An 18,034-nucleotide genomic window follows, 5' to 3' on the forward strand; every position below is an offset into this window, starting at 1 on the left:
AGTCTCTCTCTCTCTCTCTCTCTCTCTCTCTCCCTTCCTCTCCTTGTGTCCTCATCCCCCAGTTTCGTGTGTGTGTGTGCGTGCTCTTTTTTCCAAGGAGTTCAAGGGGGCCTACCCAGATGTCGTTCCCCCCTTGATTTCACCCTCAAAACAACCCCATGAGGTCAGCTAGGCTGAGAGGGAGTTACTGGCCCAAGGTCATGCAACAACAACAACAACAACAACAACAACAACAACAACAACAACAACAACAATAATAATAATAATAATAATTTATTTATACTCCGCCCATCTGGCTGAGTTTCCCCAGCCACTCTGGGCAACTCCCATTCGAGTGTTAAAAACAATACAGCATTAAATATTAAAAACTCCCCTAAACAGGGGGTCTTTTAAAAATAAGATAGCTGCTTATTTCCTTCACATCTGATGGGGGGCAGTGTAATGTAATGGTTGGAGCAGCCTCCCTCTCTCCCCCCCCCCCATGTGTCCTCACACCTCAGGTATATACTGCGTAGATATATTTAGGTCTTATTACGGGGTGATTCATAATGAAGGATACAGCTTCCATTATGAATCACCCTGTGTTTTCTCAAAGGAGCTCAAGGTGGCCAACATGGATCTCCCCCCACCCTCCTCTCCATTTCATCCTCACAACAACCCCGTGAGGAGTGGTGCAGCAGTAAATCTGCTAGCACATTTGCAAAGCTAAGCAGGGTCCTGGGTGGTTTCAAACTGGATGGGGAACCATGTGTTGCGATTCCTGCACTGCAGGACATTGGGCTAGGTGGCCCTTGGGTTCTTTTCTAACTCTACCATTCCACAATTTCCCTGGTGTGGCAGTTAGGTTTGGAATTGGCTTCCTATTAGAGCCAATGGAAGACTGTATTCAGTCCAGCGGCTATAGGGGACATCTTTGGGGAAGGCTCGCAGCTGGGGATGGAAGGGTTAACTCCTCCCCATGTACTCTAGGAGCAAATAGACAGCTATAGGAGCTGCTTCAAAAGTTGGCAACACCAGGCTAAACGAAACAAGCTGCCAAGACACAGGAAAGAATCTTGTATATATACCCAGGCAAGTTTGGAGCTAAACCAGTAAGCGGCCCGCATTTCTGTTTTGTTCTGTTTATTAAAAATAAAATTAGAAAGCCCTTGAGCTGAGCAAGAGCTATCTGAGTCACTGCTCCCTTGGGCTGCCTAATAAAGAGATGAGCAGAGCTTCGGCTGGTTCGGTGGCATTGCTCAGATGCCTTCCCTCGCTCAGGGATCACAAAAGAGAGTTGTCAGCAAGAGGAGCTGCAGGAGGGAAATGAATCCACTCTAGAGTGAGGGGTGGGAAAGATTTTTCAGTCTGAGGGCCACATTCTCTTTGGGGCAACTTTCTGGGGGCCACATGCCAGGGGTGGGCGGGGCCAGTGACTGGGAGTGGCTGCCGAGACCATATAACACCAGTCCTGAAAGACCTACATTGGCTCCCAGTATGTTTCCGAGCACAATTCAAAGTGTTGGTGCTGACCTTTAAAGCCCTAAACGGCCTTGGTCCTGTATACCTGAAGGAGTGTCTCCACCCCCATAGTTCACTGAGGTCCAGCTCCAAGGGCATTCTGGTAGTTCCCTCCCTGGGAGAAGTGAGGTTACAGGGAACCAGGCAGAGGGCCTTCTTGGTAGTGGTGCCCGCCTTGTGGAACATCCTCCCATCAGATGTCAAGGAAATAAACAACTATCTGACTTTTCGAAGACATCTGAAGGCAGCCCTGTTTAGGGAAGTTTTTAGTGTTTTATTGTGTTTTTAATATTCTGTTGGAAGCCGCCCAGAGTGGTTGGGGAGTAAGTAATAAGTTGTTGTTATTGTTGTTGCTGTTGTTGTTGTTATTGGTGGGGCAATGAATGTGCATTTTACCACTGTGCAGTAGGCTAGTTTGAACCCCACCAGCTACCCTTACCTGGTTTAGCTGGCCAGGGAAGCTGTTCCCCAGGTTGTGACTACCTCGGGTTACAGATTGCTTCCCCAGGTTGTGACTACCTCGGGTTACAGATGGTTCAGGTTACAGACTCCGCTAACCCAGAAATAGCACCTCGGGTTAAGAACTTTGCTTCAGGCTGAGAACAGAAATCATGCAGTGATGGCACGGCGGCAGCTGGAGGCCCCATTAGCTGAAGTGGTACCTTAGGTTAAGAACAGTTTCAGGTTAAGAACGGACCTCCGGAACAAATTAAGTTCTTAACCCGAGGTACCACTGTACTGTCACCACAGGTGAGAGGTGAATGCAGGGTGGGACCCAAAGGTAGACAAACTACCCCAGAAGGAGCATGATGTGTCCCCACCAGAAATATGACCCCTCCCCTAACACCCCATACATTACTTGCACATTACTTCACTGGTTTCAAAACGTGATAAGCCAATGCTGGGGCTGCTTCTTCTGCTGAGTGGACCCTGGGGTATCTGCCACAAAGTCCTGTTCAGAGAGCACCACTGCTAGGAAGCTGTAAGCCTGCCTTCTTTAGAAAAAACCTCAGCAGCTTAAAGCAAAAACAGAAGTTTTGGATGATCGGGGTGGATTGGGGGGTGAGGAACCAGCACGACACGATGTCTTTGCTAAGGAAATAAAAGCCCCCACTGTCAGCTTATCGAACATAACACAGAGCTTTCCAAATTACTCCTTTTGTGTATTTGTGAGCAGACGGAAGGGGAAAAAACAACAATTACAACAATCTTGCCTTGACAGACTTGCTTCCTTTACCAGGGTTATGTAAGTGTTCAGTCTCAGCAAAAGGCCTGCCTGTCTTAAGAGTTGTGCTGTTTCAAAGCTTCACCTCTATCCTCCCCCATAAAGAGGACCGTAAAAAAAAAAAAAGCATAAAGATGCATTGAGCCGAAACAGTCTCACTGCAACAGAACACAGGGAGTCATTATCATTTTGGCCAATTCATCTAGGCCAATATTGACTGCTCTGGCTGGTAGCAGTTCCCCAAGGTCTCAGGTCTTTCTCATTAGTCCTTCTAACAGTGAACTCAGGTGCCGACAGGACTGGAGCCAAAACAGAGTTATCCAGTGTATTCAAGGCATCTCCTGAAGCTTGCGGAAGTACAAAACCTCAAAGGTCACACACAAAATAGGAGACTACTCTGCATGCTCAATATCCACAGAATATTGACTATCAGTTGGAAAACAAACAAACAGAAAACCAGGATTTGGGAGGATTGGGATAATCTGTTTGGAATGAATGGCTGATCTGAACCCTCAACAGGAGCACTCCTCTTCAGAGGGAAGATGCGCTGCAACACTCTGTTGCAGGTCACACTCATCACCTGTCAACATTTTTTTTTATATAAAAAGCCATGAGGTTTTACAGGAGGCTTGTTTTCTGACGCCCTATAAATACGTTAGAAACGGGAAATTTGAGAATGTGGTGCCAGAAGCATATTGATTACTCTGCTATTATCTAGGTCCTAGATGATAAAATGGGTGTCCTTCCATTGTAATTGGTTGTGCCGCTTTGGGAGAATAAAAGGCATCTGATTATCCAAGCATCAACTTAGCTTGGATGGGCGATGCGATGGGCATGGAAGGTTTAAGGGATGGGCTTCCCCAATAACATCGCCCGCGGAAGGGTCCAGCAGGTTTGCCAAAAACCCTGTGCCTTGGTGGGAAGAGGTTCCGAATCCAAAGGGTGCCTGTGACGAGGTCAGTACATAACAGGAATACAAAAAGTCTCAGTCCAGTATATCTGAAGGAGCGTCTCCACCCCCATCATTCTACGCGGACACTGAGGTCCAGCGCCGAGGGCCTTCTGGCGGTTCCCTCGCTGCGAGAAGCCTAGTTACAGGGAACCAGGCAGAGGGCCTTCTCGGTAGTGGCACCCGCCCTGTGGAACGCCCTCCCATCAGATGTCAAAGAGAAAAATAACTACCAAACTTTTAGAAGATATCTGAAGGCAGCCCTGTTTAGGGAAGCTTTTAATGTTTAATAGGTTACTGTATTTTAGTGTTTCATTGGAAGCTGCCCAGAGTGGCTGGGGAAACCCAGACAGATGGGCGGGTATAAATATATTATTATTATTATTATTATTATTATTATTATTATTATTATTATTATTATTATTATTATTATTGGGGTTCGCTGGGACTTCCAGCAAACGGCAGAGTCCGTTTGGAATGCCTACGCTCAGCCTTGGAGCATGCGCAAAGCGGGAGCAACAAGAGCGCCTCGGAGCATGTGCAAAGCGCTTGTCCCATGCAGTGTGGGTGCAGAGGAAGCTGCCTTTAACTAGGTCGGAACTATTTGTCCCACACCCACCGAAGTGTCAGACAGCAGAGATTTCCCTCTTCTGTTGCTACCTGACCACCCCACCGCCACCTCTCCTCTCACTGTGCGCTGCGCCCAGCTCAGGACTGGCAGCAGCAAATCAGGATTTCAGACAGGTTTCTCTCCCGACCCTCCCTGGAGATGCCGGGGATCGAACCCGCGATCTTCTTGCTTTAACCACTGAGCCGTAGCCCTTCCCCCGAAGAGATCCGTGCGCTCAGGGAAGCCCGTCTGGCTGCTTTGACGCGCGCGAAGCCCAGCTCTGATTTCCGCCTCGCCCACCCCACCTCGCGCGCCCTGTTCCAAGTAGGGGGCTGCCCCCTTTCCCGGAGCCCACAAGCCAGGATCCTCACTCGACTCACCCACCAAGAGCCCCAGCAGGAAGATCGCCAGGAGAGCCACGAAGCCCAGCCAGCTGCAGATAGCCACCTTCCTCCTGGCCATGGCGCGTCCCGGAGCGAAAGGAGGCTTGCTCAGGACGGGACGGGCTTTCGCAACCCTCTTGGGAGAGGATCCGAGCCGTCCCTCCTCCCACTGTGAGATCTTTCTCACGTCGAGAGAAAGGGGGCAGGGGAGAGTTGAGCCGAGGTTGCTGGAGGGGCGCTCCAGGCCAGGAGGGGGGCCCTGTGTGGGCACTGGACGTCTCCTGCCGGCAAGACACAAAGGTTCCCTCCCCCAGAAGTTTGCAAAACTGCCATTAAAAAAGAAAACAAGGAAAGATCAAGATGTTTTTCTCTTTTCCACCCCCCCCCCTGTACTTAATTATACTGCCCTGCGATCTTTGGATAAAGGGCTGTATAGGAATCAGATAAATAATAATTAGAGGGTTGTGTTTTTTCTTAATGATTACTCTCAGACTCGGCACCTGCAAAGCAGGGCTTGTTTTGAGGGAGTTTTGAGTTTGTTTTGTAGTGGCTGGGCCTGGGACATCTGTGGCGGATAATCAGGGAGAGAGGGCCCTCAAGCATGTGCAAAGTGCCTTTCCGTTGCGCTGGTTGCGTGTTGCTTCCTGCAACTCTCTCTCTCCCTTTGGAAGGAAACTTTCAACAGGGACAAATGTCAGGTTCTGCACTCAGGCAGGAAGAGCCAGCTGCAGAAATACAAGATGGAGGACAGCTGGCCTGCAAGGGGCAACCCACCACTAACTGGAAACAAAGCCTTATGAGGAACAGTTGAGGGAGTTGGGTATGTTTGGCCTGGAAAAGAGGAGACTGGAGGGGAGATAATGATGGCCATCTTCAAATATCTTAAGGCAGGTGTGATGGCTTGGGATTCGGACTCGGATGCTGAACCTGAGGGATCCCAGCCTGCACAGGATTCCCCGCCTCCAGAACCAGCTGAGCCGGAGCTGGGGCATGACCCTGAAGGGTCCTCACCTGTGCTTGGGTCCTCAGGTGCAGGCATCAGCTGAGTCTGCTCTGGCTCCTGAGGTGATGGAGGACCCATTGCCTGCAGGTGCTCCACTCTCAGCCCCGTCAGGGGAAGCTGAGGTTGCCTCTGGGTCAGGTAACCCTCCAGCCTCTCCTGAGCTGCAGAGGCCCAGGGCAGAGAGGCGGAGGGAACTAAGTTCCCGCAGGAGGAGTGCTTGCCTCCAGGCCAGTCCCAAGTTGCGGGAGCAACATTGTTGGTTGCTAGTTCCTGCCTGAACCCTGTCCTGCTTTCCTGCCTGAGCTCTTGACCCGCCCTGGTTCCCTGCTTGCATGCCTGTTCCTGACTTCACCCGACTCCCTGCCCTGCACCCAGCTTCAGCTACTATGGACTGCCTCCATGTTTCACCTTTGACCATGGACCGGACTTGCACTTCGCCTCTTGGGTAGCCCATGGGACCAGCACAGCAGGCTTCCTCAAACTCAGCCCTCCAGATGTTTTGAGACTACAATTCCCATCATCCCCTCCTGCTAGCTAGGGATCATGGGAGTTGTAGGCCAAAAACATCTGGAGGGCAGAGTTTGAGGACGCCTGTCTTAAGGGCTGTCACGTGCAAGATGGAGAAAGCTTGTTTTCTCCTGCTCCGGAGGGTAGGACTTGAACCAATGGCTTTGAGTTACAAGAACTAGGTCTTCCTTTGTCCCTTCTTCCCTTCTTAGGTTCTGCCTCAGGTTCCAAGATGTTTTGGACCAGCCGTGGTCCCAGGTTCTATCCTTGTCAAGGCCAAGTATGTACAAGTTTTAGCTTATGAAGGAGGCCCTGTTCAGTGGTTTAACAGTCAAGTCCTCTTCTTGAGGAACTCTGGGAATTGTAACTTTACGAGGGGAGCAGGGGTCTCCTAACTACTCTCAGCAGCTTTAGCAAACTGCACTTTCTCAGGATTCTTTGGGGTGGGGGGCAGCCATGGCTTTTTAAAGTGGGATGATACCACTTTAATTGTATAGTACAGATGGGCCTTGATCTCTGTGTTCTACCATTTCTCTCAGTTTGACCTGTGAGGTCTTTTTATCCAAGCTATGTCCACTCGCCCTACACCTGATGTTGGAAACGATATCAGGTTTGAGGCAGGCAAAGACAGGCATTGGACAAGTCACATCTGATGTGGAAAATGAAATCTCTTGAGATATATTATTAGCCTTTAACACTCGCTGTGATAGGACCAAGAAGCAAGGCCCACTTGTACCTGTTTCCCTGAAATATACTCCGAATTGAGAGTGGATTTCATGCTCTTTATTCAGCTCATATTGGTGAGGAGGAATGGAAGTTCCCCCAGAATGTCTGCTTTATATACATTATTTACACAATGGGCCCCATGTGATTGGCTAATTCCAGGATTCTCCTGTAGGCCAATCAGGTTGCGGATTCACTTCCACCTGGAGCTGGATTGGGTGGCTCCTGTGGACCAATCAGACTGCTGCATTCTGGATCCTATTGTTCTAGGACCAATCAGACTGCTGCATTTTGGATCCTATTCAAATGTTATACATAACATTTCCCCTCCTCTAGGAGCTTTGCAGTGGGGAGTACCAGTACGTGGGGAGAAACATTAAACCCTTCCCCTCCCAACACCACGACTGCAGATAAGAGTTAAAAAGAGAGATTGGGAGAGCCAATTGGATTTCCTGTGCTGTATGTAGTTTGCCTGGAGACAAAAGATTAATCTGTGCAAGAAAGAACAGAAAGAAAAAGTCTTATGAAGTGGCGTTTATTTCTCTCCTAACACCCAAATGCCAAGGAAATACTATCAAGAAAATATGAATACTCTTCCAAAATGTCTAAAACATATGTTCCTCCCACCCCCAGGGGCAAATTGTGTAGGTGTCCCATTCGCTGCTCTTGTTTTAAAAGCTGTCCTCTTTGTAGCCACAGAAAATAAATATCTGCTGCTGCTTCCTTTAGTTACTTTTTGTACTAGCTGAATCAGGTATTTTGGATGCCCAGTTGCAGCTTTAAGTCATGTAGCAGATGCTGCACATGGACTTCTCCACATGTCCTTTCCATTAAGCATCCCCATTGAATAGGGGTGGCTATGTCCAAACTTGCTTTCAATCCCGCTACAGAGCCACTGCCAGTCAGCTAATGGCCCGACTCAAAATAAGGCAGCTGAGACTTTGCTCGATGCTCCTTGGCTGTGATTCTGCCACAGTTCTTGTTTCCTTCAAGATACGAGCTGTATCAGTTGCTTTTAGCTATCCTCTGGATCTCTCAAAACCTAGCTGTCCTCGAGGTTTGTCATTATGCCCTTTGAGGGCATCTTGTGACGCTCTCGTCAAAACACGGACAAATCTGAGGTGCCCCTGCTTCAACAAATCTCGCCAAAGATATGTCTAACCAGATGGGATGCCACCTCCACAAACCATAGCTGTGAAAGCAACATGTATTATTAGCAGTGTTATGTAAGCGTTTAGGTGGTGATGTTAGGAAAGCTTCACTCCACGGAAAGCAGAAGATGCGTAGCCATAAATGTTATATCAGAGTTGGGGCTCAGGATCCATACTTCAAGGGTGAGGGATGAGAAGATGACATGATAGCGGAAATTTTGTCCTTGTTCATCCCTTTGACCATTTCTGCAGCTGGTGTGGTGTCATGGTTAGAGAATCAGAACAGGACTTCGGAGACCTGGGTTCAAAAACCCACTACTCTTACTGGGTGACCTTGAGTCAGTCACAGCTTGAACTGCCTCTATCTGAAGTCCTGTATGGTTGAAGTCCAATTTAAAGATAGAGGACTACAAAGGAGAGCTCCAGGGCCTTGCAGGTGCCCATCAGTAGCTAGCTTGGTTGCTCTTCCCAAAGGTGGTTAGGTGTATTTCATATTAATAATAGTAATTATTTTCTCATCAATGGATCAACAGCCTTCTCATCCTGTAACAGGTCAGGTTTAAGTTTAAAGCATTTGCTCTGTAAACCAACATCCTGGGAGAACAATATGCCACACTCGGGAATCTTTTTAGAGGGAACTTTATTTTGATTTGTAAAGGCACAAAAGCAAAACCAATTTCTAAAGGGAGGTTCTATTGATGGGGAAACTGAGTACAGCAACTTCATCTGTCGTTTTTCAGTGTATGTTCCAGAAGGTATTGAGCTTGGGATCATTTGCTTTTCAAAGCCAATAGGGGCCCCCAGGGCCACATCTGTCTGTGGGGCCACTCCTATGCCCAATGCTCCCCTCCCCACATGGACTTCCATGGTGATGGCACTCCAGGTAGCACCAGAACTTAATTTTATTTAAATTTCCAGCATTTAATTTTCACACAGTGCCCCCGAATAGCCAATGTAGACTTGTTCTGTGGCATTGTGGGAAATTTAAAATGGTATCTAACATGTGCTCACCACCAGTGAGAATACCAACCATGATGGGACTTTCAAGCTTCTAAGTTCTAAACGTAGATATCCAAAACTTCAGTAGCTCATTCACCCTCCTTTCCATAGAACTTTCGTTTGTTTTTGTTCTTGGTTGTGTACAAGTTTGTAAAGATTCACCCAAAACTTTGGGGTGCAATTAGATAATAAAGCCATGGAATTTAAAAGTAAGTTTTAAAATAAAGCCCAAATTTAAATCTTTTGCAAAGTGACTCATATTGAATGTAATGTGTGAACACCCCTCATGCCTTCAAGGGAACTGAGATCCATCAACACATTGGTGTGCCATCAGATCACATCTTTGGGGATCTGGAAGGTGGGCATTCTTCTGCATCAAGGTCCGCACCAATTGAACTACTTGTTTGTTTTTCCATCAAGAAATTGGCTTTGATGGCCCTCAAAACCTCAACGCAGGGAAGGCAATGAAAGAGATGCCTGTCAAGATTGGGTTGTGATGGTGTGAATAGCTTGGATTTCTCTTTTGGTGTTAAGTCCTCTGAGCTGAAAACCTATATGGTTATCCATGATTAAGTGCCCACTGAAATCCCTGGGATTTATGAGTGTACAACCTGTGTACCTATGTGCACAGTAATGTTCAATGCCTGTGTTGTCTGTGTGCACAATGGTTGAGGTGAACAAATTAACAAGGGCACACTCTTTCACACAATCACTTGTACATGGGTAAAGGCAGCTTGTAGCTGTGTTCAGTGCAACATGTGAACAAGCCTCCCCAAGGAAAGTCTCTACGGCCACCAAGTTCCAAACTCAGCAGGACTTTGGCAAGTAGAGCCAGCTCCTTGGACCCTCTAGGGATTCACGCTGTTTCTTTCAGAGTCCCAGCTGCGGCAGTGACTGTGAAGGCTGCAATGGAGATCTGTCTCTTGACTTCCTCCCAGGCCTTGTGTTGGTCCTCTGCATGGGTAATGTCAAACAGGGCATCGTAGATACCAGGAAAGGACACTCCAGCATACTTGTTGTGGCTGTTCGGAGCAAAGATGATGTGTCTGGAAACACAAGCAACCATATTTAAAAAGCAGAGCTCATGATAAAATCTGGGGAGGTTGTGCCTGGGGAGGAACCTTAACCAACCCTACTGAAATTTTTCAGGGACTCAAGTCCTATCTTTCAACATCCATCCCTTTGCTCCTCTTTGTCAGAAGCGGGGAATTTCTTTCTGCCATGGACCAGAGGCAAAAGCGTTTTTCTTGTTTCTGATAGATGCACATCACACTTAGGAAGACAGGAAGGTGATGTATATTAGGTCTGACTCCAACATCAGCCGAAGAAGGAAGGGTGGAAAGACCACTTGTTTTTCCTTCTCAAGGTGGTTGGAGAACCATCACTCCCATTGCTGGCCCCAGTAAGTGAGTTTTGAAGGGAAAGGGGGATGGATTAGGATAGGTAGGAGGAAGGGAGTTGAGGTGTTTGGGGGCAGAAGCTCAGGTCACATTTAGAAATGCTTGGAAATCAAATGAGCCGTTTCCCAATTATGATTTGTTTTTGGCATTTGGGTTATTTACATTCCATTGTAACATAGGTTGGTGTTTGAGGCTCCCCATCACTTGTTAAACACTTTAAAACCACGAGATAAATGTCTCTGTATGTGAGACAAACTGCATCCAACTCTCAGAGGTTGTTTTTTTGGTTGTTGTTTTCTGGTAATGAAAGGGGTGGAGAATCTAAAGATTTTTAAGGAAGGGAAGGGAATGTAGAGGTGATAAATCATAGAATTGTAGACTTGGAAAGGATCCCAAGGGTCATCTAGTCCAGCGTCCTGCAATGCAGTAATCCTTTGCTGAAAGTGGATCCTAGAACCCGGAGATTTAGACTCTCATGCTCTACCAACTGAGCTACAAAGAGCATATGTTTTCTTACCTATAGAACGGCCTGCCAGGTAATCCAAGGGGATCGATAAATGCTCTTTCCAGAAACATCAGCTGATCGTTCCAAGATCTCACTGCAATAGGGCTGCAAATTACACCACAGGAACAAAAAACAAAAAAAAAGCATCAAAGCTGCTCCAACAGAGCTGCTCCCTTTGGGAGCCAACACAAAAGCCGATATTCTCAAATGCACACAGGTCTATTCAACAGCTTCTTGGCAGTTGAGCGCTGGACTTTCCTAGCTAGACCCTCCCAGTCCACTGAGGGGACGTCTCTCTTTAGCATGCATTTATCAACAGACCTCAGCCTGAAGAATTCTGCCCCTGGGCAGAACAGGCCAGGTGTCCAATAATTCTAGGCGACTTACTTATTGGTGTCCAGTAGTTGCGATCTCTTGTGAAAGTCACTGGCAGATTCTGAAAACTTCCCCACTGCATCCATGAGAGAACCTGGGACAGCAAAGAGGGGGAAAAGCTCATCATTGGATTTCATGAATCTTGTCTGCTCCATCCACGGAAATATTAAATGTTTATTAATCAATTTGATTCCATCCCCCTCATCTTTTTCCTTTCTCCTCCTGTGATGGAAGTCCTATTTGGGGACTTCTCTGGCTTTTTTCTGGCCCATGTAGGACCAGTCTGGATAGTTAGCCTTGGTGAAGACTTGATGTTTCCATCCCCCAAAAAGTTTTTGATTTGAGTTTCCATTGAAATGAGGCTGTATTTTAATGTTTTAATGTTGTATTTTAATCTTGTTTTTAAGTTGTATTTCAATCAATTTGTTTTTATATTGGGTGTTAGCCGCCCTGAGCCTGGTCATGGCTGGGGAGGGCGGGGTATAAAGAAAATTTATTTATTTATTTTTATTATTATTATAATTTTAACTTTATTGCAAAACAATTTACATATAACAATGCAGACAAATAGACATTGTATATGCCTATCATGCTGGTGATTTGGTTTTAAGTTTCCCAAAGAATTCACTTCCCAATGATCCCTATAACTGAATGTGCCTTTTTCACAACTTCTGCAAACTGGGTCAGCAACTTCATTGAAAAATCCACTACAGCCCCAAGGTCTCATCTAGCTCCACACTGACTGCTCTGATGGGCAGTGGTTCTGCAAGATGTCAAGGGGAACTAATTTTCAACCGCACCAGCTAAAGTGCTTTATCTGGAGACGTCGGGGCAAACTGAAACCTTCTGCATGTGATCAGAAGAGACTATCTATGTATGCTACAACAGCTGCGTGAATGCTACTTGCCCAAAGATGGAAGGAGGACAATCTACCTATGAAAGAAGAATTGTTGATAAAGATGATGGACTATGCCAAATTGGCGAAAATGACTGGGAAAACCAGAGATCAAGAGGACAATAAATTTAACAAAGAATGGGGAATTTTTAATAAGTTACTTGAAAGAACATCGTAAACAATTGAAAACATTGGCAGGATTTTAAAAAAAACACACTTGCAATGAAGTGAGAATTACAAATGGAGTTTTATGAAAATATGGAGAATATGATACAATGCAGTTTGAAAAGAACATCTGGGGAAACTGCGGAGGGGTGGAAGGAAGTTTGGGGATTCTGAAAATCCTGTTTGTAAAAGGATTATGATTTATATATGATGTTAAATGGTAAAAGTGAAAATGAATTAAAAAAACTAAAGAGAGACCTTCTGCACGTGAAAGATGTGCTCTGCCACTGGCCTGTGGTTTCTCCCCTAAGCAATGGGAAGCCTAGTTGCTGACCAGGGAAAAACCAGGGCTTGTTCATAAGACCTGGACACAACCAGCGTAGCAAGGGAAAGAGCCCACAAAGGGAATTATGATGCACTCATGCGCAGGTGGGGTACTGATCCAACACCAGTGGGATATGCAAAGCAGCTGGATTAACAGAGTCACTGGGGAACTGTTTTTTTTTAAGGAGTCCCACTTTGCAACCTTTCTCTTGAGACTTTCCAAGGAACCTCTATGAGTCTTTGCTGCAAGATTCCTGCACTGCAGCAAGGCAAAGGTGGGCAGAAGGTTTACCTGGTAGATCCTTGGGTGATTTTTGCAGTGGTCAGCCATGGATTTTGACCACGGCAATAAACAAAATTACTTTCCCCCATCTAAATCAGGCTGCTGAAATAAAGAAAGGTAACCAGGGCGTGTGAAAGGACTGCAAGTTCGGTTCAGTTAGGGTAATGAAAACAAATCCCTGGGCTCAGAGTGTGCTCAGTGCCACCCGGTTCATTAATTCTGCTCAGAGATCAGCACTGGGTGCTGATTTGTTTCCGGGACAAGTACAAAATGTTACTATTAGCATGTAAGGACCATAACAACTTGGGACCATTTGGACGGCAGGATGTCCTTACCCCATCCATGTTCTCTGAACCCCTTTGATCTGTGGAACTGGCACAGTTATAGATGCACACCATGCACTGTTCTGCACTTGAAAGAAATCCCTCTGTGGCAACACTTTGGAACTCCCTGCCTATTGATATATGGGGGGGGGGTTCCTTGTACACTTTTGGGTGCCTGTTTAAAAAGGTTTTATTTAGGCAAGCCTGTGGCACTGTGGGCTTGCCGATCAGAAGGTTGGCGGTTCGAATCCCTGCGACGGGGTGAGCTCCCATTGCTCGGTCCCTCCTCCTGTCCACCTAGCAGTTCGAAAGCATGTCAAAGTGCAAATAGATAAATAGTACTGCTCCAGCGGGAAGGTAAACAGCGTTTCCGTGCTCTGCTCTGGTTCGCCAGAAGCAGCTTAGTCATGCTGGCCACATGACCCGGAAGCTGTACGCCGGCGCCCTCGGCCAATAAAGTGAGATGAGCGCTGCAACCCCAGAGTCGGTCACGACTGGACCTAATGGTCAGGGGTCCCTTTACCTTTACCTTTATCCAGTCATGCAGACTACTGACAGGTGATTTAACCTTTTTGCTCAGTGTTGATTTTAATTATTTCTGGATGTTTTAAAACGGCTTCATTAAAATGCCTTTTTAAAATGTCTTTTATTTATAATTTTAATTGTTTGTGGGTCCCCCCCATCTGCTTAGATGATAATGATAATTTATTATTATTATTATTATTATTATTATTATTATTATTATTATTATTATTATTATTACTGTTATTATTTATACCCCGTCCATCTGGCTGGGTTTCCCCCCCACACTCTTAGAGGTCTTATTACAATCAAGTTAGTATACAAATGTTGTTAAATGAGAAAATAAAATTCTAACGGAATGTCTTTAGCCTCTTGGGGTTCTGGTAGGAGGAAAGTACGGATAGCTAACATGATAATAATAATTTGGTTTGCTACGGGTTTTGTTGGGCTCCACTTTCCATCATCCCTGACCATCCATTGGTCCATGCTGGCCGGAACTGATGAGATATGTAGTCCTAAACATCTAGTTGTTAGCTATCCCTGGAACAAATGACCTCCAAGATTGCTTCCAACTCTGCTGTTCTCTGATTCTTGTCTTATGCCCGATAGCACATACCTAACGACACGTTGTATGTCACCAGGGCTTCCTGGTGTTTCAGGGTCATGTTGTGAATGACGTTCGCGTAACCGCTGAGTGCCTTGGCGTAATCCCGGCAGTCGAAAGGAAGGACGACGGAATCGGCCAGTTCAAACACCACCCCTCCACGCACCTGAGCCACAGCAAGGTGGTTCTTAAAAGTGGGGTCATAAAACTGCTCCACGATCTCGTAGGTCTCGTAGACACTGTGATAAACAGGGTAGCTACTGTATTTGTCCACCCTCTGAAAAGTAAGAAGTGACGGATTATTGGCAGAGAAGCTGACGGAAGTCCAAAAGTTGAAATTTGTGAAAATGTTTGATATGGTGATATTTGTATAATGGAAAATTTAATAAAAATTATTATAAAAAAGAAAAGAAAAGTAAGAAGTGCATTTTCACATCTCTCTCTTTTTTTAAAAAAATAATAATATTTATTAAGAGTTTCAGAATAATAGAAAAAAAATAAAAAATAAAAAACAACACTACAATACATAAAAAAGAAGAAAAAAACACAAAACATAAAAACCAATACAGCAATACAACAAAAAAACAAAAAAAGAAAAAAAAACACAAATCCCAAATTACATATCTTTAACTTCCATTTGCTTGTTTCATTAACCTCCTCACACCTCCCCTTTTGTATTCTAGTTTAATTAGTTATTTCATCAAATTCTTTCCATCTTTCTCAATTTTTGTTAAATAATTTATCTTAACATTTTAACCTAATAACCTAAGGAACAAATCCTTCCCATCTTTCCCCATATTCTGTTATTTAAATTACCTTGATTTATTTAACCTTATCTTACCCTAAAATACCTTAAAACTTGAATCTTAATGCTCAAATATACATAGCTCCTGATATCATTTCTGCTAGAGTCATATAGTTTCATTCCAACATTTTCCCTAATATTCATTTATTTTAGGCTAATTCCCCAAATAAAATTTTTCTTTATAGATTTTTTTCCAATCTTCATCCAACGTCTCTTCTTCCTGGTCATGTCAGGCCTTGCTGTCCATTCCATCTAGTCCATCAACCTGGAAGTCTTATGTCCGAGGCCCTTAAGTCTCTTCCATGTCCCTTCTGCAGATCTTCTTCTTCTTGTTTATACTTGCCCTTTTCCTTGTCATTTGTTGGTCTCTTTCTTAATTTCTTTCCTTTCTCATTGAGGAGTAGGTCTCTGGGGGATTCCAACCCAAAATTGTCTCCATCTCCCTTCATCAAACCCACCCATTCCCCACAGTCCCACTCCCCACAGTCATCAGTGTAATCCAAAAAGTATTTAAAAACATATTTCAAGGTCTCTCCAAAATTAGGAACCTCCTCAGCTCCAGACTCCCCCTGGCCCAATCCAACTTCTATCTTCAATGGCAGCGGCTTATGCTCCTGTAGGGCCTCGGGTTTCTCCATTTGTATTATTTGAGGTGCAACCGCATCCTCCTCCATTATTTTCTGCACTTGCCCAATCAGTACAGGTTCATGAGTTGGTCCCTGAATGGTTTCTGTATCAATGTTCTCTGTTTGTCCAGAGTTGTTAACCACAACAGTCATCAAGTCCATTTTCTCATTCATCAAATCCATCTTCTCATGCATCTGTTCCAGCAAGGCACTTGTCTTGCATAAAGCAAGCACCCAGTCTTCCTCACAGCTCATCTTTAGTCAAGGTCAGAAAAGACTAGTCCCACGATCTTAATCTCACAGCTGTTGAGTCCTCACGTAGACTGCAGCAACAGTTTAACAAGCTCCCTCTAGGGCAGTGTTTCCCAAACGTTTTTGGGCAACGGCACACCTGCTTACGGGAAAAAAATCTCGCGGCACACCACCATTAAAGCCCCGCCCCGTGACGTCAGCGCGCAGCGTCACGCCGGGAGGGACGCACAAAAGTGAACGTTTTTTCCCTCCCCCTTGCCGGGGTGGGAGGAGGCAGCAGAGCGAGGGCAGCTGAGGCGGCGGCGGCAGCTGAGGCGGCGGCGGCTGCGATAGCGGGCGGAGGAGGAGCCGTCGCCGGGAGTTGCTGCTGCTGCTGTTGCTGCTGCTGCCCGGACATGCCGGCCTCCTCCTCCTCCGCTGTCTCGCGCTCCTCCCTTTTGCGCGCGCTGCCCCGCCGCTCGGCACCACCACCGTGGAGCCGCCCCCGGCTCGACGCGGATCCTCGCCGCCGCCGCCTCTCGCCGCCGCCTCTCGCCCGCCTCCCTCCCACGGCACACCAGCCGGTGTCTCACGGCACACTAGTGTGCCGCGGAACACCGGTTGGGAAACACTGCTCTAGGGGAGACAATTTCTATTTGTATCCATTTTTTTAAGGCAAGTCCAACAAAGGAAAATTACTTTCATTTTTCAGATATTTTTCAGTTATTTTGTTTCTTTAGAATGCAAAAGGCAACATTGGAATCAGTTTATTTCTCTTCTTTAGCTATCTGTCAAAGTATTCCATTCATAGTCAATGAACCTCTCCAACTATTTCTGTCTCTGACACCCCGTTCCCAGGTTGGAGACGGTGGAAACTTATCCTTCTTCACTCCCTCTCCTGCAGGGGTTAAACAAAGTTCTCCCCCCTTTTCTCCTACTTCCAAGGGGGTTTCAGTGATTATAGATGAAGGAAATTTAGACTTTTTAAACGGCTTTCCAGGCTTTAGCTTACAAAGTTTTTGCTTTAGTCTATATACAGAAAGCGGAAGGCGGACTTCCTGTTTTGAACCTTCCCGCTTCGGTGCCAAATTAAGATATTTCTTGATCCAATTTTCCGTTTCTACTCATGGGTACTTGTTTTAAATCCAACTGTCCACAGGAAAAAGTCAGCGCTCTCCGGCAATGGCTGTGCGGCTTCACTCCGTAAAAATAGCAATCAGTTCGCAGCACCGTGCCACTCACCCCACTTCACTCCGGAGCCCCAAAATGGTGCCCTGCCGAACCCCACGTTCCCAGGCTTCCTCCGCCTGGGATTTCTAGCAGGTCCCCACCTTCGCCGCGGTGGGAAGACCCAATTTCCACGGAGCCCGTTCCTCCGATCGGAGGAACTCCGCCATTCACTGATGGCGCTGACCCGGAAGTCTGTCGCATTTTCACATCTCATCGGTTTTTATGCGCAGCCAAAAAAAACCCTACAACAGGCTTCCTCGACCTCGGCCCTCCAGTTGTTTTGAGACTACAATTCCCATCATCCCTGACCACTGGTCCTGCTAGCTAGGGATCATGGGAGTTGTAGGTCAAAAAACATCTGGAGGGCCGAGATTGAGGAAGCCTGCCCTATGAGCTGGGTTGGGTGAAATGTGTAGCCACCCAAACTTTGCAAACTCTTGGCAGCCACTGCCACATCAGCTGCCTGGTCATTCATGGCAGGATCAGGAGGTGCTGTGGTGGGATTGGGCCCCATGCTGGCCAGCACTGGCTGTGAGATCAGCTCAGGATCTGGTGGATATGGGTCAGTTCAGCCTTGCCTCACTGTCAGGGACTGGACATCGGAGGAGGAAAGTTGGAGACCGCCTCCCCCTCTCCCTGAACCTTCCCAAGAAGAGGAAGACAGTATAGATTTAGAACAGTGGTATGAGGAGGGTC

At 46.4% G+C, this 18,034-nt stretch overlaps 2 protein-coding genes across 4 annotated transcripts in view; both read right to left on the reverse strand.

Moving 5' to 3' along the window:
* The window catches only part of NAALAD2 (N-acetylated alpha-linked acidic dipeptidase 2), a 35,355-nt gene extending 30,513 nt beyond the window's left edge, over positions 1–4,842 (reverse strand). The window contains exon 1 of the mRNA XM_081197353.1: positions 4,665–4,842. Coding sequence (XP_081053479.1) covers positions 4,665–4,746 — 82 coding nt within the window. The 5' untranslated portion in view covers positions 4,747–4,842. The remainder of the gene's footprint in view (positions 1–4,664) is intronic.
* A 3,832-nt stretch (positions 4,843–8,674) lies between these two features.
* Positions 8,675–18,034, reverse strand: part of LOC308588721 (glutamate carboxypeptidase 2-like) — a 60,909-nt gene continuing 51,549 nt past the window's right edge. For all 3 annotated transcript variants that reach the window (XM_081197344.1, XM_081197345.1, XM_081197346.1), the window contains exons 16-19: positions 14,459–14,723; positions 11,343–11,424; positions 10,968–11,060; positions 8,675–10,096 (exon numbers count right to left, since the gene is read on the reverse strand). In XM_081197344.1, coding sequence (XP_081053470.1) covers positions 9,907–10,096; positions 10,968–11,060; positions 11,343–11,424; positions 14,459–14,723 — 630 coding nt within the window. In that variant the 3' untranslated portion in view covers positions 8,675–9,906. The remainder of the gene's footprint in view (positions 10,097–10,967; positions 11,061–11,342; positions 11,425–14,458; positions 14,724–18,034) is intronic.

Source organism: Podarcis bocagei (assembly GCF_964188305.1).
Source record: "Podarcis bocagei genome assembly, chromosome: 6".
Classification (NCBI taxonomy): domain Eukaryota; kingdom Metazoa; phylum Chordata; class Lepidosauria; order Squamata; family Lacertidae; genus Podarcis; species Podarcis bocagei.